Raw genomic sequence first — 22,235 nt, forward strand, 5'->3', positions numbered from 1 at the left:
GATTTTTCTCCGTTGAAAAAGGCAATTTGTCGACAGCTGTTTGCAGCGCTGCACTAAGGACACGTCTTTGTCTTTGTCCAATATGACGAGCTAACAGTTAGCATGTCTCCCACAGTGTTCGATAAGCACTACATCAACCGCAACTTTGACCGCACCGGCCAGATGTCGGTGGTCATCACGCCAGGGGTGGGAGTGTTTGAGGTGGACCGTCTGCTGATGATCCTCACCAAACAGAGAATGATCGACAACGGTGAGTGGAACAACACAAACACAAACAAACACATGGAACTTCAGACTATTCTTTCTGTTAACGTTTATTCTGACAAGTCAAAGATGTCGATGACACATTCCCACATGGTCTCCATCACCATAAGATTATTTAAAATTAAAATTTAATTAAATTTTTGATGGGAGCCATTTCAAGATGTCAAGCATATAAAGTTTATGAGAACCAATATATCTTCCAAGCCACTTAGAAGGCGTGTCAAAATATACATTTTTCAGAATACATACACTGTATATGAACTTTATTAACATGCAGTCATGGAGACAATTATTACACCACCCTTGCTTTATTCAATGTATTATTAATTTTAATGCCTGGTACAACTAAAGGTACATTTGTTTGGACAAATATAATGATAACAACAAAAATAGCTCATAAGAATTTAATTTAAGAGCTGATATCTAGATATTTTCCATGGTTTTCTTGATAATAATTTTGGTTATTATCAAGAAAACCATGGAAAATGGCTAGATATCAGCTCTTAAATTAAACTCCTTTAGTTGTACCAGGCATTAAAATGAAAAAGAAATTGAAGAAAAAGAAGGCTGGTCTAATATTTTTTTCCATGACTGTATCTATTTTTTTTTTTTTAGAATATTTTATTTTTCAGTTTTCAATTCAACAAGATATACATGAAAACACAAACACACAACTCCAAACCCCTTCCCCAACCCACCCACAAACTGAAAAGCGAGAGAGAAAAAATAAACAGATAAATAAAATTAAATAATGAAAATGTTAATGATATAGAATTAATTTAAAAAATAAATAAATAAAATAAAATACATAAAAAAATAATAATAATAAAATTAAAATAAAAAAACGGTCGAGAGGCTGACTGTATCTATTTGATCAAATAATCATCTAGTGATATTCTCAATAGCTTTAATGGGTTCTTTGACCCAGAAAATGTATATTTGGACACCAAGATTAACCTTCTAAATGGCTTGGAAGATAAATTGGTTCTCATAGATTTTATATGGCTGCCATCTCCGATCCGCAATCTTGATGAAGTGGCTCCCATCAAAAATGTAAACTTATGGTGATGGAGAGCGATTTGTGGAACAAATGTGGTGCTTTAGTCCAGCGTGTCCTCTTTATTCTGCTGACCCGGCTGACTGATACTTTCCCCACTATATATCAGGTATTGGGGTGGACTTGGTGTGTATGGGGGAGCAGCCGTTGCACGCAGTACCGTTATTCAAGGTAGGTTTTTAGGTTTTATTTTATTTGCACAGTTAGAATGACAAAAAAAATGACAAAGATAACATATAATGTAAAGTGCAGGGAGAGACAGAAAACCCAGATGGGCTTATTTATTTAAAGCCTCCACCTAAAATTCCATTAGAAAGTAATAAACTGATAATAGAAAAAACAAATGTATAACATCAACAAGTTATAATGACAATAACAAAAACAATTAAAAACAAAATGAACATGTTAAAAAAGTGTATTTGTGTGTGAACTAGAATTTTAAAACAGCAGTTAAATGAGCTTTCAGACATCTTTTGAAGCATTTTACAGAGATGGAGTCCTTTGCCAGATGGGAAAAGGTTTTTATCCATAATTTATTCCCTAAATTGAACAATAAATTGACCTCTGCATGTCAGAAATCTTGGAGGATGAAGATCTAAAGATTGACGTGTTGAATAAGAGTGAATCTGAGAATTCAATTTAAAATAAGTCTTAAAGTGCTTTGGAAAGTTTTCATGATCTGAATATACCTTAAAAATAAAAACACATATTTGAGAAATATTGATGTCATGAACAGTAAATATCTGGAGTTTCTGAAAGAGGAACAGATGATCATGTGACTCAGATCGGGTTGCCATCCTAACAAAACGTTTCTGAAGAACCAAAATGAGGGTAACACATGAAGCGTCAGTCTCTAAAGGTGCATTATGTCGTATATCTGCTGGTTTCTGATGCTCGTTCTCTCTGCAGCTGCACAACAGGACGACACCTGGAGACTCTAGAGTGGGAGACGACTATAACCTTCCTCACTGGATCAACCACAGGTAAAAAACATCACCGATTAATAAAAGATGCATTCAAATTCTATGAAAAAGTGGGATTGGTTGATATTTATTTATTTTGCTTGCAGTTTCTACACCTCCAAAAGCCAGAATTCTTGTAGCTCCTTCACCCCTCGGATCAAACTGGCTGGACGCAAGGTGCATCCACTTTCTGCAACACCAAAAAAATATTAAAAAGGACTGTTGTATGTTTTAACATCTCACTAAAATGACCTGTGACCTTTTTAGCTTCATGCTGAGAAGTTCAAGAGCAGCAAGGAGCACAGTAAGTTCAGATTTTATTTGTCTCTTTGAAATCTTGCAAAGCATTTAACTCATTAATAATCAGCTGTTTCCACTCTGCCGGTCAAGACGAGCTGAAGAATAATTGGTAACGCTTAATAATAAGGTTCAGAAACTTTTTTTTTTGTTATTTTCTCTCATTGGTGGCCAAAGTTGTCGGATTAGCAACCTCTTTTTATTTATTTTTTCTTATGCAATCTCTTCTTCGTCTAATGTTTTCTTTCTCTCACACTTTCTTCTTCTTCGTTTAATGTTCACTGACAGATTAGCCTACAGCAACACATTACACTGCCACCTTCTGACCGAAGTAGGTTACTGCAGCTTTGTTTATTCGCTCGAAACCAGTTGATGGAAACTTCCATAATTTGCATTTTCTTTAATGCGACATTTCAAAATTTTGCTTAAAAATTCAATGTAACTTTGATGGAAACACAGCTACAGACTGTGGTGATCCTCTGACTTTTTTCTACCATCACCATGAGGTTGACATTTTTTAATTTTAGTGAAATGGCTTTACAGCTCTCAGAAAAATTGACATTAAATATGAAAGAGATATTCATGAAGCCCGGATGATGTATCCTAATGATGTGAGTTGTCCTCCAGCTCTCTGTGCTCCTAAGGACCCTGAGAACAGCCTTCCTATCCAGGTGGACTACGACGCCTACGATGCTCAGGTGTTCAGACTGCCTGGTCCTTCACGAATCCAGAGGAGCACCAACTTCAGGTATCTTACTCAACTATGTAGTGGCAAATTATGACAGCTCAAGCCCCCCGAGGTCAGACGAGAGAGCCTCAACACAAGCACCAAAATCTTCCCCCAACTCAAAGAAAGTAGCAGGAGATTCGTTCAGAGGTTCATGCAGCAGAGTTTTATTCTTGAAAGGTCAAGAGATCAAAACTAAGTAAGTTCCCTAACAGTGTTAAAACATCAGTTTATACACTACCGGTCAAAAGTTTTAGAACAGCCCAATTTTTCCAGTTTTTTATTGAAATTCAAGCAGTTCAAGTCGAATGAACAGCTTGAAAGGGTCCAAAGGTAAGTGGTGAACTGCCAGAGGTAAATAAAAAAAGGTAAGCTTAACCAAAACTGGAAAATAATGTACATTTCAGAATTATACAAGTAGGCCTTTTTCAGGGAACAAGAAATGGGTTAACAACTTAACTCTATGGAGTCTTGGGCTATTTTGTCCATTTTTGAATTCTTTTCATGTCTTTGTAAGTCATTTTGTGTCTTTTTTTTAGTCATTTTGTGTCTTTTGGTGTCTTTTTTTTGTCATTTTGTGTCTTTTTTTGGTCATTTTGTGTCTTTTTTTAGTCCTTTAGTCCAACATAAAATGTGATTTTGAATCTTTTTTTACTTTCAAAACACTATCATGCTCAATAAAGAATTTTAAATGCTTTCAGAGTACACTGAGACATTAAACTGCATCATTTTCAATTAAATTCTGGAAAAGTTGGTGTGTTCTAAAACTTTTGACCAGTAGTGTATGTCATACAATCTTCCTTCTTCTCGTTCTCTCATTGGTGGGCTCTCCAGGCCAGTATGTATCCTTGTGAACATGAGATATGGTTTATTACAACCATTAGGTGACCGTACTACATGTTTCCGTTGTTGGAGTGGCATCAGGCTATCAGGCGATGGCTGGGCATCATTTTGCGTGTTTTTATCTGTGGAGGACTGAAATTTCTGTTGGTGTCAGCATTTTTACCTTCCATGTTACCTTATATGGGCACTAAGACTTCCTGTGTGTTGTTACTAATACTTGATGACAGTTAGGTTCCCTTTTCTGAAGAATAATCACACTTTTAATTATTATAATCTTCAAAAACATCCTTTGACAAGTCTTTCAGCACATATCAAGAGTTGATCTTACTTTACTCTGACATTACTTCAGTCCTCAGTCTGGTCATTTAGCTCAACACAAGTCAAGAATGATCATTACTGCTCTTTGCCTTATTAATCAAACACTCTATTGGATTAAATGCAGACAGTGTTTTATAATATTTTCTCACAATAACTACGATTATACTATTAAACACAATTGAATCTTGTGGACCCTGGGCCTGTTTAACAGCAGTGTGTGTTGTGTTGTGTCTTCCAGGATGGGTCGAGACAAAGAGGCGAGCGGGAGGAAGAGCTGGGGCTCGGTGGAGGTCGGCGCTGGCGTTGGCGCCTCCCCTCCGGTTCGTTCTGGAGGTCCGGAGGAGCAGCGCAGCCTGGCCTCTGATGACAGTCTGGGCCCGGTGTCCAACATGCTGCTGATTCCCCGCATGCCTCCCGCCCAGTATGAAGTCAGCAGCTCTCTGGGATACACCAGCACCAGAGGTAACTCCTGCAGACGCTAAGGGAGGATGCATGGTCTTAAAAAGTCTTAAAAAGTCTTAAAATGTCTAAAATCCAATAATTTGAATTTAAGGCCTTAAAATGTCTAAAATTCTCTTTACCTTCCTCTTATGTTAACAGGACAGTTTGCAGAATATCAAACCAAAATCTTGAATAAAACCAGTCTGGGAATGGAAAATATAAATTTGCTACATTTTGATTAACATTTTACATACATTTACATTACATTTTGTTTAATGCCCTCTCCTTAATTTAAAGCGAACCTGGAAGGCCCTGCAAGGTCAGGCTGCCTGTCCCATATATCACCAAGGACACTAAATATATTTATTTATCGATATATCTATATTTACACTCTTGTTTCACAGCGAAAAATGATGTTTTAGCCTTGCTTCCGACAGGATTTAGCTAAAGCCTAATCTACCAACTAGCCCCGCTACCGCTCACTGCTGTAACCACGGTGATCTGGCTACGAGCCGGGGGACAGCGGAGCCCCCAGAGACCCCCAGCAGCTCCTCTAGTGACCATAAAATCAGTGGATGTGTGTGGCTGAATGATATGAGGGGGAATAACACAAGCAACACTCTCTCACACACACACACACCAACACACCCGGTAGACTGTGAGCTGAAACTACAGAGCAGTCAGAGTCAGAACATGCTGCAGAAAAACGTTGCAGAAGCACAACTGAACATTTTAGTCTCAAAGTAGAGATGCTAGAGGGCTAGTCCGGCTATGTAAACATCAATTTCTGTTGCTCTACTACGTCATCTGGTATAACTGATCTGATTGGCTAAGAGCTACCTACAGACGCTTTGATAGACATTCTAAGCGTCCAATAAACGGCTCCGGAGGATCGTAAACCACACCTCCTCTACGGAGAAATGAATGGCAGGTTTCCAGACTAATCTCATTTGTGATTAGTCTGGCGTTAGCCAGGCTACCTAAATGCACCAATTTTGGTTTTACAAAAACGTGTGTGAGTCCATGAGTGTCAACATTCATCCCATCTGTGTTGTCTTGTGTTGTTGTTCAGAGTTGTTGGAGAAGATGATGGACTCCCAGCGTGACTCCAGCGCCCCCGGCAGGTTCACAGTGGGAAGTGCCGAGTCCACCCTGCACATCCGTCCAGGAGGCTACACCCCCCAGAGGGCGCTCATCAACCCCTTCACCCCGTCCAGGATGCCCATGAAGCTCACCTCCAACCGCCGCCGCTGGATGCACACCTTCCCTGTCGGTGAGGCGCCGAAACACACACACACACACACACACACACACACACACACACACATGCATGCATGCAGTCAACAGTTTGTTTCACCTAGTTAAGGTGTGAGTTGGTAATCCTGTCTGGACTGCATTATACAGAAAGCTGGTATGTCATATCATTAATGTAAATGGAGCAGACAAATAATAGAAACAGCCGTCAGTAGATCAATGTTCAACTACACCACAAACTGCAGCCTCAATAATCATCATGCATAAAACTGTTTCAACAAGAACACAAAACATTATAACACGGAGGATAAATCCTCTTTCCTCTTACCTTTAGACAGCTGAAACCTTTTTATAAACTTCAGGTCAGATTTGGAATACATTTTTGTCCAAAGGACTGCAGATTTTGCACCAAACACTTGCATTGGAAGCACTTTAGAGAGAGAGGGGGGTAATATTTTGAGGAAAATGTTGCAAATTTATGAGAAAAAAGTGGCAAATCTACAAGAAAGAAGTTGCAAATTTATGAGATTAAAAGTGGCATATCTACGAGAAAAAAGTTGCAGATTTTTTAGATTAAAAGTGGTAAATCTATGAGAAAAAAGTTGCAGATTTATGAGAAAAAAGTGGCAAATCTGCAAGAAAAAAGTTGCAGATTTTTTAGATTAAAAGTGGTAAATCTACGAGAAAAAAGTTGCAGATTTTTTAGATTTAAAAGTGGTAAATCTATGAGAAAAAAGTTGCAGATTTATAAGAAAAAAAGTGGCAACTCAACAAGAAAAAAATCAGATTAATGAGAAAAAAAGTGAAAATCTTAAAGTGGCATAAATCTGATTTTTTTTCTCGTAGATCTGCCACTTTTTGCCGAAATATTACCTCCTTCCCTGGGTCCGAAATATTTTTTTTCATACTACTGGCTGGATTGTCATAAAATTTGGTATGGAATTTATGGTCTCCAAAGGTTGACTGTAAAGGGGTGTTTCTTTTGGTTAATTTTTTTTGGAGAGCCTGATCTTTTGGTATGTCAAAATATCCCCTTGACCCTTTTTTTTTATGACAAAATATCTTAAAAAACAAGTGTAGATTTTTCCAGTGAAATTTAATTTGTATGTTCAGTCTTCAGAGGATAGACTGAGATGTTTTTATTGACTCCTTCGTGTTCTGTAATGATGGCATTGATCCAAGCACCAGACTTTAAGTGTGCTGTTGTTCTTCAGGTCCTTCTGGAGAGGCGATCCAGATCCACCACCAGACCAGGCAGAACATGGCGGAGCTGCAGGGCAGCCAGCAGAGAGATCCTGCCCACACGTCTGCTGAGCTGCTGGAGCTGGCCTACCACGAGGCCACGGGCAGGTAAGATAAGAAGTCTCCTTTTGGAAAGAAATGTAGCTTGAAGCACAGACGGTTAGATGAGTTCTTGTTGTTTATCTTTTATTCAAGGCGAACCACCTCGAGGCACGGCGGAGAGAACGGCCTCTACGTTGGTGGAGGGATGGAAGAGTTTACTGGGAGTCCAGGGAGCAACAACAGTGGTGATACTCAGAAACACACAAGACTTGGCACATTAGCAGATTGGTCATTATTTTCTAATTAACCCTTTATCAGGCAAAGAACTATATTTGGTAACTTCAGGTAATATTTCGAGAAAAAAGTTGCAAATTTACTAGATTAAAGTGGCAAATCTACAAGAAAAAAAGTTGCAGATTTACGAGAAAAAAGTGGGAAAAAAACAACTTTTTTCTCCCAGATTCACCACTTTAACCCTTAATAGGACACTCATTGAAATACTTGCAAATTCCAAATTTCAACCCTAGAGAATATTGGAGGATATTACATACAGCCAGAATGTGTAAAAAAAAAAAAAAACATATGAAAATAATATTTTGAGAAAAAAGTTTACGAGATTAAAGTGGCAAATCTACGAGAAAAAAATGTGCAGATGTATGAGATTTAAAGTGGTGAATCTGGGAGAAAAAAGTTGCTTTTTTCCCCACTTTTTCCTGGTAAATCTGCAACTTTTTTCGCAACATAACAGGAGGGTTAAGCAAAAAACTTTTGCTTCTTTATCCAAAACTGTAACTCGAAGAAAGAAACAACTGTCAATTTCTCATTTCATCCATAAATATCTGGTCTCAGTCAACACTAGATAACTGTGTGCATCAGCTGTGATAATAATTGTTACTTGCACCCTTTAAAACCTTAAAAAACGTCACTGTGCTGCTGTTTTAATTGTTTATCCCTGTACAGGAACTTTAACCAACCGTGGGTCCGCGTTTGAAGACGTTTCCCTCAGTGGAGCTGAACCAAGTGAGTCCACCTCGCTCCTCCCGAAACCAGAACATCTTGCAAATAATGTCATGTCGCTACACCTCAGAAACAGGTTGATATTCCTAATCACCTAACTGATAATGGCAATAAACCGTCAGAGGTGTCTTTAACCTGTGAGGGCTTATGCAGCTTTGGCAGGCAGGTTTCTCTGGGCGTCTGTCTCCAGGTGTCACAGGTAGAAACGACTCTTTACAGGTCATGTGGTTCGGGGTAAACCTCCTCCTCCCTCTGTATCCGTACTTCCTCTCTCCCACTTTCTACTTCCTCTTTCTCTGGACCTTCTGTTGATCTTAATTCTCATGAGAAAATCCTACCAGGTTCTTAAAATCCTCCAATTAATTAGCCATCCATAATTACCCCTCACCATGACCTCTTTGCTTTATTATACATCTCATTCCTGCATGGCAGTATGCACATTATATTCCTCTTGACTGATTCTATTTTGGTGCTTTTCACACACAAATCTCTCTTGCACACAATGTTTAAGAGTTGCTCGCCACCTGTGTATTTATTTATTTGCATGATGTGATTTCTCTGCTTGAATCCACTCAGCGGCTTCACAGTTCAACCCTTTCGCTGAGCTCAGGACACATTTTTCATTTGCTTGTGAATGTCACAGAGACACAATCTGCATGTCTGATCACTGCACCGTCACTACCGGCCCCTCAGGAATCACCAGCAGGGGTGCAGAGGCCAGTCAAAGTAACACTTTATGTTTTTTCTTTCCCTCTCTTCCACTTTCTTTTTTGTCTTTATCTTTACTCTTTATTTCCCATCTTCACTCCTTCATCCTCCCCTTCTTCTTTCCTCTCTGTTCCCCTCCCTGCCCCCCCACACACATGTACCTGTCCACTCTGGGTACATGCATTTGTCTTTGCTGTGGGGATTTTTTTTGTTTTTTGTGTGTGTGTTTGGTGGTGGTGCTCCTGAAGCCCTGCTGCTGTCTGCGCCCCCGACAGTGCCCAGCTTCTGCTGCACAGTAGGGGTGGACTGGAAGTCTCTGACCACGCCCGCCTGCCTGCCGCTCACCACCGACTACTTCCCCGACCGCCAGACGCTGCAGAACGACTACACTGAAGGCTGCTACGACCTGCTGCCACACAGCGACCTGGAGAGGTAGGCAGCATCCTGTCTTAGAGCAGGCCACAACCTCTGGGCCTGATTCACACCTGCATTCTCTCCAGTGGCCAGCAGGGGGCAACTCCACTGGTTACAGAATGAAGTCTGAATCCCCAGAGGCCCTACCATACAATTTTATCCTGATTCTTCAGTCACGATATGATATTGTTGCGATTTTAAGCATTTTGCGATATAGTGTAGCCTGGCTAACACCAGACTATTCTCAAATGAGATTAGTCTGGAAACCAGCCGTTCATTTCTCCGTAGAGGAGGTGTGGTTTACGATCCTCCGGAGCCGTTTATTGGACGCTTAGAATGTCTATCAAAGCGTCTGTAGGTAGCTCTTAGCCAATCAGATCAGTTATACCAGATGACGTAGTAGAGCAACAGAGGTGGATGTTTGTTGTGTGTGTGTCTGTGAGAGAGTGTTGCTGCTGCTTTGCTTCTCCAGTTCTCGCTTTCTGCAAGATTATTTATTTTCACGCTTTATTCCCCCTCATGTCATTCAGCCACACACATCCACTGATTTTATGGGCAATAAACAAGCTGCTGGGGGTCTCTGGGGGCTCCGCTGTCCCCCGACTCGTAGCCAGATCACCGGCGTTACGGTAGCGGGGCTATTAGCGGTAGCGTTACGCTACACCGGCTAGCGGCTAATAGCCCCGCTACCGGTGATCTGGCTACCAGCCGGGGGACAGCGGAGCCGCCGAGAGACCTTTCGCCTTTCAACTTTCGCTCTAAACTATTTAAAACACCATCTACAGCTAAAGAGAGTTTCGTGTCTGCAGCAGACATGTTGGATCCGGAAAACTACAAGCTTCCGTCTGCCGAGTAGTACGCATCATCGTCTTGCCGTCCCTCCCCGCTCTGTGATTGGATCCTAAAACAGGGCTCTGGTTGCCAGACTGGATGGAGGTTCGAAATAAAATTCGAGCGCGCAAGGCAGTCTGGGTATACCCAGGCTAGTGTTTAACTGCATTTGTATCCACAAAATTAAATTCAATCAAGAATTGTTTTGTCCAATAAGAGAAAATTCTCAGTCTATTCATCTCACTTCAGTCTTTTTATTTCTCCACAATTCAAACTCAAAATGTCGTTAGGAGTTTGTTAAAGTACAGGGACTGGATATTGTGAAAAAAATTCATCTGTTTTCATGCTTCTGTCTGTTTCTCAGGCGAGAAGATGAAGCTCCAGTGATGAGTGCGTCTCAGGTGTTTGAGGAGTTTATCTGCCAGAGGTTGATGCAGGGATACCAGATCATCGTCCAGCCCAACAACAGGAAGCAGCAGCCGGCCGTGGCCACGCCCCTCGGCAGCAGCCCTCTCTACTCCAGAGGTCAGTTACTCTTTCATTTTATTTGTTTGGATGCATTTCTATTTGAAATCCTTGACACTTCTCAGATTACCTACCGTATTCTCACATCAAAATCTAGTCTTACATTATTTATCTGAGTAAGTTTGTGAAAATATTTGCTTCTTTTATGAAATATGAATTTGTTGTTGTTGTAGAACTTCTTGGCATCTTGTTGTTTTTTAGGTTTGGTGTCTCTGCGTCGAGCGGAGGAGGAGGAGACGGTCTACTGGCTCAGTATGGGACGCACCTTCCATAAAGTTTGCCTCAAAGACAAGATCATCACCGTCACTCGCTACCTGCCCAAGTGAGTACGCCCACCAACCCCTAACACACAAACACCCACTTCTGCATGGTCGCCATGTTGAACTTCCCAATTCAACAAAGAGAAGCTGTCATATACAAAATGTGCATCTGTTAACTTGCTGTATGTGTAGAGGAGAGAGTATCTGACATGTAAGGGCGTTTTCACGCCTGAAAGTCCGAACCAAGGTCCGTGTTCTGTTCCATTGTCTACATTTGGTCCGGTTGGTTTTGGTTTCACGCTGCAAAAGGAATAACGGACACGTCATCTCCCTGTGGACTTCTGCGGCTCGTTTTGTTTTGGTTACGCTGCATTGCTAGGCCGGCCGCCATCTGACCTCAGAGTGACTTCCTTAACGTGTTCACACTAAATGAATCCAGGAGACACCTTTTACTCTGTTTGAGTCCTTTTCTCACGCGTTATTTCAGTCTTGTGGCAGTGAAGGTTTCTGCTGCTGTCCTCAGCTCCGTTGAGCACACAACTAAATGTTTGTCCTTGGTCTTGTGTTACCTGCCGCTGATTAGTGATTGTGCTCACCTGCTGAGGCGCCGCAGAGCAACGCACACGCCGTAGCGCGCATGCAAACTTCCTGTCATTGATACGAAGGTCCGAACTATAAAAAAAGTTGTTTTCACACTGCAAAAGGTTCGGACCTTGGTTCGTTTGGTCTGGACCGAGACCACCTCTTTTGGTCGGACCAAACTTTGGTCCTTTGGTCAGGAGCGTGGTCCGCGGCACCTTTCACACCTGAAATTTAGGTTCGGATCAAACTGAAAAGTCAGAAAGTCCGGACCAAACCAGATAGGTGTGAAAGTGCCCAAAGTGTTCTCCCCCATCTCTCTTCCCACACCTGTCTACTGTCCTTATCTAATAAAAAAGTGCAAATGGCAAAAGAAATACTAGCAAGAAAACAGAAGTTTTATTTCATAGTGAAATCTGCTGTGTGTGTGTGTGTGTGTGTGTGTGTGTGTGTGTGTGTGTGTGTGTGTGTGTGTGTGTGTGTGTGTGTGTTTGTTTGTTTCAGGTACCCGTACGAGTCAGCTCAGATCCAGTACAGCTACAGTCTGTGTCCTCCTCATTCTGATGCTCAGTTCGTGTCCTGCTGGGTGGAGTTCGGCCACGAGAGGCTGGAGGAATACAAGTGGAACTACCTGGACCAGTACATCTGCTCTGCTGGCTCCGAGGACTTCAGGTACACACAACCTGCTCACACACTACACTACAGTATTGCGTTACAATATTTATATACATATATATATATATACATATATATGTGTATATATATATATATGTATATATGTATGTATGCTGTTCTTCCTCCGTAGTTTGATCGACTCTCTGAAGTTCTGGAGGACGCGCTTCCTGCTGCTGCCAGCAGGGGGAGCGAGGCGTGTGGCGGACGGCGAGGGCCACTGGGACGTCTACGGCGAGGGGGCGGGGTCGGGGGTCGGCGGCGGCGGGGACTGGGTCCTGCTGGACGGCTTCATCCGCTTCCTGGAGGGTCTGAACCGCATCCGGCGCCGCCACCGCTCCGACAGGATCATCAGAGTGAGAAAACACATTTATATTTCCTCACAGTTTGTTATTTTAAATTACACGTCATGGTTTCAATCCAATTCCAATCATTTTGGAAGTCAGCTCTGTCTCCACTGTGTTCATGTGTTAATGTGTTTTAGTCTTTTTGGTCATTTTGTGTGTTTTTGGGGGGTTATTTTGTGTGTTTTTTTGGTCATTTTGTGTGTTTTGTAGTCATTTTGTGTCTTTTTTGGTAATGTTGTGTCTTATTTTAGTCATTTTGTTTCTTTTTTTGGTCATTTTGTGGTCAATTTGTGTCTTTTTGGTTATTTTGTTTCCTTTTTTGGTCATTTTTCCTTTTTTGGGTGATCTGAACTGTGCGTGTGAGATTGTGTTCAGTGAGCGGGGGTCACGGACAACATGCATGTTAAATTGGGGGTCGCGACTCAAAAAGGTTGAGAACTACTGCTGTAATGGATCACTCTTTCACTCTGTTTTTAATCTAACAGAAGGGTACTCCAATGAAAGGCCTGCAGGTGACCAGTCCTCTCCCTCCGTACCCCCCTGAGCCGGTGGTGCCCCCGCAGGGCAAGAAAGGCACGTCAGCGTTATCGGCCCTGCTGGAGATGGACCAGAACCAGAGGTGAGGGTCTCCTGGGGCTGCACACCAACATGTTCTTTGTTTTGGAGCCATTAATCTGCCTGAACTTCAACAGCCACATTAAAACAGTTACCAAGTCAGCCTACTATCTCCTACAGCAGACCTGGGCATTGGGCGGTTAGAAATCAATACAACCGCAGTGCTTTTATTTTGAAGGCGATTTCCGTATAAGTTACCCGAGTTACAGAGGCACCTTGTCAAAAACACCTATTGTTTTTTGCATAAAGTTAATAAATTAACAATTAACAAGTTAGTAAATTCCTTGGTCACCTCTTGAATCCACCATAAGAGCTACGAGGTGGGAAAACACTAACAAACATTAGCATTAGCACTTGAGCTAACAAGCACTTTTACTATAGTTAAGACAGCAAATATAGCCACTAATATATATGACAGAAGAAAATAAACTTTAACAAACCTTGTGTCCTGTCAGTCAGCCACTATAGAAGCCTTTTGATACTTTATATCAACTTTATATGAATTACTACGCACTCGTTATTATTTACCGTTCGTTTTATCATTTAACCGTTCTACCGGTTATTTCCTGTCACTACCTTTCAGATCATAGTCTTAAAAAAAACACACCTAAAACACCTAAAAGTGTGTTCAGGAGTCTGTTTGTCCCTTTCTAATGTTTCTAATGTTTTGTGTAAAGCACTTTGAATTGCCCTGTTGTTGAAATGTGCTATACCAGCGGTTCCCAAACTTTTTTAGCCGTGCTTCCTCTTCTACGTCCCAACCGTGTTGACGCACCCCCAATCCCCCACACCTTCAAAAAAAACAAAATGCAATAATCTTTTTTATAGCCATATTAAAGGCGGCATGTTTAATCATGCTCAAATGAGAACACACATATAATTAAATAATCACCATCACAACAATGCGGTTTGCATTTGAATTAACCTGAACACAGTTTAAATATAATGCAACAAAGTTATGAACAAGCTTCCACTTTTAATATCAAAGAGGATGATGAAGGCTCAGGATCAGAGGCAGAAAGCACATAAGTTGGGAAATGTTTTAATATTTTGAGCCGCGTTGAACAAAAATTGCAGCAAGTTTAAATGAGCGTGGAGCTAAACAACCCGTCATCATAACAGGCTGGAAACATGAAGAAGATAACTTCTTCTACGCTTCATTTTAAGATGAAGTGCATTTTGAATAACCTGCATTTATTTATTAATAATATTACAGTTTTGGATTTTACATTTTACAAAGGAAATGTTTATTTACACTTCTTTATTGTGTGGGGAAAAAATGTAATTGTGTAATTATCAGACCGCCATTACATTTTTCATCTCGCGCACCCCCAGGGGTCCACGCACCACACTTTGGGAATCCCTGCTCTAAGCTCTGGTGATTTGAGACAAATAGACTCCTGATTTTAAACTCAAACAGGCTGTTCATCAGCTGATCAAAGTTTAAGATCATAGCCTTAACATTTTTTTTTTTAAAAACCCTAAAAGTGTGTTCAGGAGTCTATTTGTCTCTTTCTAATGTTTCTAATGTTTTGTGTAAAGCACACACATTGCCCTGTTGTTGAAATGTTGTTATGTCCACCAGCTCTTAAAGGGGTAAAAGCAGGTAACATAAACCAGATGTAGTGGTTTTAACAGAGGTGTTTTTAAAAAGAAATAAAATAGCAGTAAGATATGTACAAACAAAAGGACCCTTCAGGCTTAAGGTTTAACAAAATAAAATAACAACAAAAACCAGGGTCAGTTTAACTGTTACACAATACAAAAGAACAACCACAACTAATCACAGTGTACAATATAACGAAGAAGCCGAGCACAGACAAAGGTTTGGGCGACAGACACATGCACAACCACAGACTATACGGCTGGGGCCGTAACAAATGTGCTATACTAATAACCTTTCCTTGCCTCCTTCCTGCTCCCTGCAGGACTCTGGAGGAGCAGCAGCAGCAGGCGAAGCCCCCAGCAGCCGTCAGCGACTCCTCCAGCGCCGCCACCGCTCCCTCATACGTGGACTCACCCCGCAAGGTCAGCACCTACACTCTGTGTTAGGATCAGAATAAACTGTTCTGCTTTTAGCTTTTGCTGAGCCATCTTTATGTTTTTTAATCATCAACAAATTCTTGGATAAAATGGTTTTCTCCTTTGCTGGTGCTTCTGTGTTGGGCTCCTGCTTCTCTTTTCTCCTTCATCTGCTTCATTTCTCCCCATGCTCTGTTCTCCTCCTGCTCTCCTCCTGTTCTCCTCCTGTTCTCCTCCTGTTCTCCTCCTGCTCTCCTCCTGTTCTCCTCCTGTTGCTGGGCTTTGGGTGTTTGATCCTGGGTTATGTTCTTCCTGTGTGCTGACAGGACGCTGCCTTTATTTTGGATTTTATACGTAGCCCTCGCTCCTCCTACATCTATCACTCTCAGGTCAGTAACAGGTCTCTTGGCTTTACGGAAGCTGTGTGTTTTTGTGTGTGTGTGTGTGTGTGTGTGTGTGTGTGTGTGTGTCTGCTTGCTGCATGAGCATGGTGTGACTCACATGGTGTTTGATTTGCAGCTCCATCAGAGTCCAGTTTGCACTTTGATTGTGTTTGTAACAGTGTTGTAGTGGCTGCTGGTAGGAGGGGACACGGTCACTGTCTCTACCTTTGGGCCTTTGATTCAAGATGTTCAGTTAGTTCCCCACAGCTGAAACAGACACACATACAACTTATTCAGGCAGGTTAGCTTTTATAACTACACCATAGAAATGATTAATCCAATGCACTGGCAAAAATGTTCATTTACATCATGAAAAAGTTGCAGTAGGCTGGCAAAGTCTGGTATCGTTTGTATCTGCAGGAAAGATTTTAGTTGACATTTAGTTCTTTATGTCCAATAATAATACCCTTAAAATAAAAAAATAAAGTGTCTAAAGAAGGAGTATGTATTAAGGAGTAGAATTCCAGTGCAGAATAAATATGAATATACAGTATAAAAATTTTGGTGCTATGAAACAAATAAGGTGCAATGAACAGTGTGCATAAAAAAACACATAAAGTGCATAACGACGGTATGTATTTTCATTAGTTTTAGATTTAATTTCTTTGTCTATGTTTGTTTTCAAATTCAGTTAGTTTTAATTAGTTTTCAGAGTGAGTTTGCTAGATTTTATTTTTTTGAAAATGCTTAGTTTTAGTTTAGTTTTTTACTAGTTTTAGTTGTTTTGTAATGGCGTATTTGTTGGGTACGAGGTTCAAAAAGGTCACAATAAATGTTTCCTTTATTTCCTTTTATTATCCATCTCAGCCCCAATAAGGTGATTAACTCTCACAGCTCCAGTTGTTCTGAATGTTGGTTGGAGTGAAGTGCTGAACTTTCTGAAGGCGATCGACTCACATCGTCGTGTTTTTGTTATTTCGTTAGTTTTTGTTAACTTTAATAACCTTGGTGTGGTGGCAGAAGTCCAGTATCAACCCTCAAATAGAACCATCACAACATGAAAGGGAGAGAATATGCTTTTTGGTTTTTGTAGAAACTTTCATTACATAATAAACTGAATTAATAAAGTGTTTTTTACGGTGTAGCTGCCTGCTGAGGGCAGCGAGGTGGCAGTTCAGTCAGGAGGGACGAGTGGAGCAGCTGCACCTCCTGCAGGAGAGACGGCAGCCAGCAGCACCACAGACACCAGGTAACCTTTCACTCAACACAAAGCTCCAGGACATTAAAAATGATGAAAGAAGTTTAATGCTTTAAACACCATAGCTAAATAGCATGGTAGATATTTTTATTGTATGACATTAATGTTTTCCTTTACTCCTTTACTTGGAGTGGCCCACTTAACTATCCCAGACATTCCCTCTAATCATGGCCATTTTTTTTTTTTTATTGCATTTATTATATATTTATTTATAAAATATCCACATGTAATGATTAAGGTAGGTGTTCTAATTAAAACTGACCTTAGTTGTGAATTATTTACAGTAGTAGCTAATTTTCACCCCCTCACACACACACAATGGTATATTCTGATCTACGAGATGCCAAGCCGTAAGCGTCAAGGCGAGCTAACGGAAGAGAGTCGGTCAACAAAATGTGGAAACGGAAAATAGATTCTGAATGCAGAATCTATTTTCACCTGTACCTGTTACAAAATCATTGTTAACTGGCATCAGCTTGTGTTTTCATTTTCTACAAAATAAAAGGAATATCTGTGCTACTTCAAATAAACATGTGAAGACTTTTTATTACTTTTTTGCAAACCAACAGGTGGTGCCAAGGCCAACAAATGATCGTTATATTTACACAATAACACTGGTGGTCACTGTAGCCCATATCATTTCCTGTTATAGACTGACCCCGGCCCCATCACAGAAAGAACAGCTGATGTGGCCCCCACCGAAAAAAGTTTGGGGACCCCTGATTTAGGATAATGTGTCAGAACAGTAACTTGTTGTGTGTCCACAGTGGGCCGTCTGCAGTGGGAGCTCTCTCTCTGTCCTCCTCATCAACACTCATGGAGATCCTGGAGGCCATCAAACATCCCATGTAAGTTCTTTTGTTTGTTTTTTTGTTTGTTTTTGAGTCTTGATATATTACTGTGAGTCAGAAAAATATACAAATCTTCTTTGATAATCTCTATTTGAATGATCTAACACCTAAACCGGTTACACACCATATCACAAAATGCTTAAAATTGTAATAATATCGTATCGTGACTCAAGTATCAGGATAAAACCGTATCGTGGGGCCGATACGCTGATTCACATCTCTCGTGTACATGTTTGAGATTGATGTTACATATCGATAGACAACGATGTTTTTGGACAGAACTCAAGAATTCAGATGCAAATTTTGACAAAATTTCACACAAATGTCTGATAGGATAAAATGATGACATTTTATAGTTTTTAAGAGTTAACTACATTGTTATTCAACACCATAACTCAGGAACATGGGGAGAGATATTGACCATATTTCACTATTGGTTAGATACTGAATTTGCTACACTGATCTTGGTCGGCCATCTTGAAACTGTGACATTTTGTGCTGAAATATGTGAAGGATCCACAATATAGATTCTGTAACTTTTTGCAGCATCTGTGTTTTAGTATCTGTAGGCCTGAGGGCAGGTCCCACTGTGGGCCAGCGGGAGGACGGATATATAATAACAGGACCCTGGTTTTGGTTCTTCATAGTTCCGTCTTGTGTATCTCACCCAGCTGGTGTTCTCTGTCTCTCTGGTCCTACAGGACAGGTGTCCAGCTGCTGCCGGAGCAGAAAGGTCTCCCGCTCAACTGCTTCATCAGCGCCGAGGTCGTTCATTGGCTGGTCAACAACGTGGAGGGCGTGGCCACTCAGGGCATGGCTGTGGACATCATGCAGGTAGGAGCCCTGTGGACTGTTTATATTAAAACTGTCATGTGATCAAGGAAAGATATGTGTACTAATAACTATACTGTAACTGAATTTCCCCTTGGGGACGAATAAAGTCATTTTGATTTGATTTGATTTGTAATTCCTATTAGAGATGTACGTTTCAACAATACACTGAATCAGTTCAGTTGAATAACACTGAATGTAAACATAAATTGTGTTTCTACGGAGCATATGTTTATGTTTCTGCTCAGCCGTCTCTCTCTCTCTGTGTTGGTTTGTTTGTTTTGTGTAGAAGATGCTGGATGAAGGCGTGGTGGCGCACGCTTCTGGAGACGCCATGCGCACCTTCGTCTACGGGTTCTACTTCTACAGGATCGTGGGGGAGAAGGACGGTGAAGGGACTTAAAATGCATTCAGAATGACAGAGTGGTCACTGCTTTTTTAAAATTTATTTATTTTTAAATTAACTTTTTATTGAGGAATTTTTTTAACATTTTATACAGAACAAAGAACAGGAACAGTTGAGGTGGGGGGTACCAATATCACACAGCATCATCATTTTCTCCTATCATCATTATTTGCAGCAGTCGTTGTTAGTTAAATGACAGTTTTATATAAAATCAGAACTTGTAGGCTTAACATATTCTGTCCATTTTGACCAGGTTTTGTAAAATGAGTCCATTTGTAACTTTAGTTGAAAAGTCACTTTTTCCATTTTGAAGATGTCTTGAATAATGTTGATCCAGTCCTCATTTTGTGGTTGCTCAGGTTTGACCATCTCCTGGTAATAACGGCCTTTTTGCTTGCTGCTAAAAGAATAAAAAGCAGGTTCTTGCCTCCATTGCTAAAGCCGTCGAGTATTATGTTACCGAGATATACAGTTTCAAATAAAAAGGGGAAAACAATTGAGAACACATTCTGCACATGATGATGAATCTCTACGGAAGCCCTGAACCGCAAGTGAAGAAAATTTTTTTTGAGATGTTATCTTGTTATTTCGAGATCATATCTCGTTATTTCAAGATAATATCTCATTATTTCCTATGTACATAGGTGTGTTATCTAAAAGATTTTTTTATTTTTTTTATTTTATTTTTTTACATATGTGTATTATCTCGAAATAATGAGATATTATCTTGAAATAACGAGATATGATCTCGAAATAACAAGATAACATCTCACAAAAAATTTTCTTCACTTGCGGTTCAGGGCTTCCGTAAATCTCAACCCAAAACCTTTGAATAATTTTACAGTTCCAGAAAACATGGAAAAGATTAGCTCCTTCAATATTCTCCAGCAGGCATCTCCATTTCTACGGTGTCTTTTTTTGAGCTGGTGTAATGAAAAAACGCATAACATTTTTCCAACAAAATTCACGCCAGATATTTGACCCAGTTGGGACCAACTGGATTTTACAGATGTGCTCCCAGTCTTCCTCAGTTATCGTAAAGCTTCCTTCTCTTTCCCATTTTTCTTTCACATAATATGTGTTTTCCCCCCGTGGTCACTGCTTTTATCTCAATGCACATATGAGGTAATAATAATAATAATCCACTAGGTGTCTTGTCGGTCCGTCCCCCTGCAGGCCCGTCCTCCCAGCTGCCCTCGGCGGCGTCTGGCGGCTGGTCTGCTGCAGCCCTGGAGGACTTCGCTCTGTTCCAGAGGAAGTGGTTCGAGGTGGCCTTCGTGCTGGAGGAGCGGCGCCCCTGCGACCTGCCGGCCTTCCTGCTGCCCTGGCTGCCCAGCCGGCCCGCCTCCTACGCAAGTAGGCACAGCTCCTTCAGCCGCAGCTTTGGAGGACGCAGCCAGGCCGCCGCACTACTAGGTACACCAGCCTGATCCTCCTGGTCCAGCAGCACCACAGAGGAGCACCAGGTCCTCCTCCAGCTGGTCAGATCATCAGGTCTACTTCAGAGAGCTGCCCGGTCCAGGATTACATCACACAGAGCAGAGAGGTGTGTTTGGGCTGGTAGTGTCAGAGAAACCAAAACTACAAAGAAAAATCCTAATTGGCTACTGCTGCTGATTATTATTATTATTATTATTATTATTAATGCATACATTATAGCAGATTAGTTTCTCCTAGATTTCCCACTTTTAATCTCATAAATCTGCAATTTTTTTCTCATAAATCTGCAACCTTTTTCTCCTAGATTTGCCACTTTTAATCTCAAAATCTGCAACTTTTTTCTCATAAATCTGCAATTTTTTTCTCCCAGATTTGCCACTTTTTTCTCATGAATCTGTGACTTTTTTCTCCTAGATTTGCCACTTTTAATCTCATAAATCTCAAAAATACAATGGTTACAAACCAAATACTAAGATGGTCACAAATTATTTTCCACCATTAAAGGTTGGAGAAGCTTGTTACTGGAAGGTTTCAGTTGGAGTCCAGTTTTATGTGTCCTGAAGTGCAAACATATAATAAAACAATAATCAAATTGCACATCTTATCCGCAGGGGTGCCTCAAGGGTCAGTGCTAGGTCCTCTTCTCTTCTCAATTTACACCACCTCAAATTTTTGAAAAAAAATCTCTAGAGGTTATAATAAATAAGGTTATATAAACCAAAAAAAAATGTACACTACCTGCCCATCACCACAAACATACCATTCCAACTTACTTTATTATGATAAATTCATCATTTTCCAACTCACACAGTGGGATTTTTACCACGAAACTGCCTCTTTATAACATTTCATGACATCACATCCACAACGGTCTATCATCATCATCATCATCATCATCATCATCATCATCATCATCATCCTCCTCTCTGTGCAGTGTGACAGAGTCCTGGACTCAGCTCTCCTGAAGCTAGCCTGTAGATCAGCAGCTGGTAGCATGTTAGTGCATGACCAGTAGCTGTAGTTTATAAACCCACAGCGTCCCGTCACTCAACCATGAGATCAAATTCCTCCACCTCTTCACCATCCAATCGGTGCATGCTGTGTGGTGAGTGTGTAGCTGATCCAGGAGCAGTCGTAGGTGGTGTGATGCTCCGTGCATGCTGTGGTGTTAGTGGTGTTAGTGGTGTTAGTGGTGTTAGTGGTGTTAGTGGTGTTAGTGGTGTTAGTGGTGTTAGTGGCTGTGGGTCAGTAGTGCTGTGGTGTGCCATGTCCTCACCTCTCGCTCTGCTTTTATTCTACAAGAAGCTCTATCGCAACACGGCAGCTTGTGACCTCGGCTCCATTCTGCTTCATCCGACCGCTCAAAGCTCCATTTGTTCACTTTGTACGGTGGCCCTGAGAGCTCACAGTAGTGAGCATAGTTTTTGTGGTCATTTTGTGTCTTTTTTTAGTAATTTTGTGTCTTTTTGTGGTCAATTTGTGTCTTTTTTTGGTCATTTTGTGTCTTTTTTTATTATTTTGTGGTCAATTTGTGCCTTTTTTGGTCATTTTGTGTCTTTTTTTGTTATTTTGTGTCTTTTTTTGGTCATTTTGTGTCTTTTTTTATTATTTTGTGGTCAATTTGTGCCT

General features: G+C 40.8%; 1 protein-coding gene across 1 annotated transcript in view; it reads left to right on the forward strand.

Moving 5' to 3' along the window:
* Positions 1–22,235, forward strand: part of depdc5 (DEP domain containing 5, GATOR1 subcomplex subunit) — a 37,082-nt gene that overhangs the window by 9,209 nt on the left and 5,638 nt on the right. Inside the window, exons 15-38 of the mRNA XM_059344275.1 lie at positions 116–250; positions 1,431–1,492; positions 2,231–2,304; positions 2,391–2,460; positions 2,551–2,587; positions 3,208–3,328; positions 4,707–4,930; positions 5,982–6,182; positions 7,378–7,513; positions 7,601–7,692; positions 8,408–8,467; positions 9,421–9,604; positions 10,782–10,942; positions 11,144–11,264; positions 12,286–12,453; positions 12,587–12,809; positions 13,286–13,419; positions 15,344–15,443; positions 15,764–15,826; positions 16,966–17,069; positions 17,846–17,926; positions 18,631–18,763; positions 19,050–19,149; positions 20,343–20,582. Of these exons, the coding sequence (XP_059200258.1) occupies positions 116–250; positions 1,431–1,492; positions 2,231–2,304; positions 2,391–2,460; positions 2,551–2,587; positions 3,208–3,328; positions 4,707–4,930; positions 5,982–6,182; positions 7,378–7,513; positions 7,601–7,692; positions 8,408–8,467; positions 9,421–9,604; positions 10,782–10,942; positions 11,144–11,264; positions 12,286–12,453; positions 12,587–12,809; positions 13,286–13,419; positions 15,344–15,443; positions 15,764–15,826; positions 16,966–17,069; positions 17,846–17,926; positions 18,631–18,763; positions 19,050–19,149; positions 20,343–20,582 (3,024 nt within the window). The remainder of the gene's footprint in view (positions 1–115; positions 251–1,430; positions 1,493–2,230; positions 2,305–2,390; positions 2,461–2,550; positions 2,588–3,207; positions 3,329–4,706; positions 4,931–5,981; positions 6,183–7,377; positions 7,514–7,600; positions 7,693–8,407; positions 8,468–9,420; positions 9,605–10,781; positions 10,943–11,143; positions 11,265–12,285; positions 12,454–12,586; positions 12,810–13,285; positions 13,420–15,343; positions 15,444–15,763; positions 15,827–16,965; positions 17,070–17,845; positions 17,927–18,630; positions 18,764–19,049; positions 19,150–20,342; positions 20,583–22,235) is intronic.

Source organism: Centropristis striata, chromosome 11 (assembly GCF_030273125.1).
Source record: "Centropristis striata isolate RG_2023a ecotype Rhode Island chromosome 11, C.striata_1.0, whole genome shotgun sequence".
In the NCBI taxonomy this organism is placed as follows: Eukaryota; Metazoa; Chordata; class Actinopteri; order Perciformes; family Serranidae; genus Centropristis; species Centropristis striata.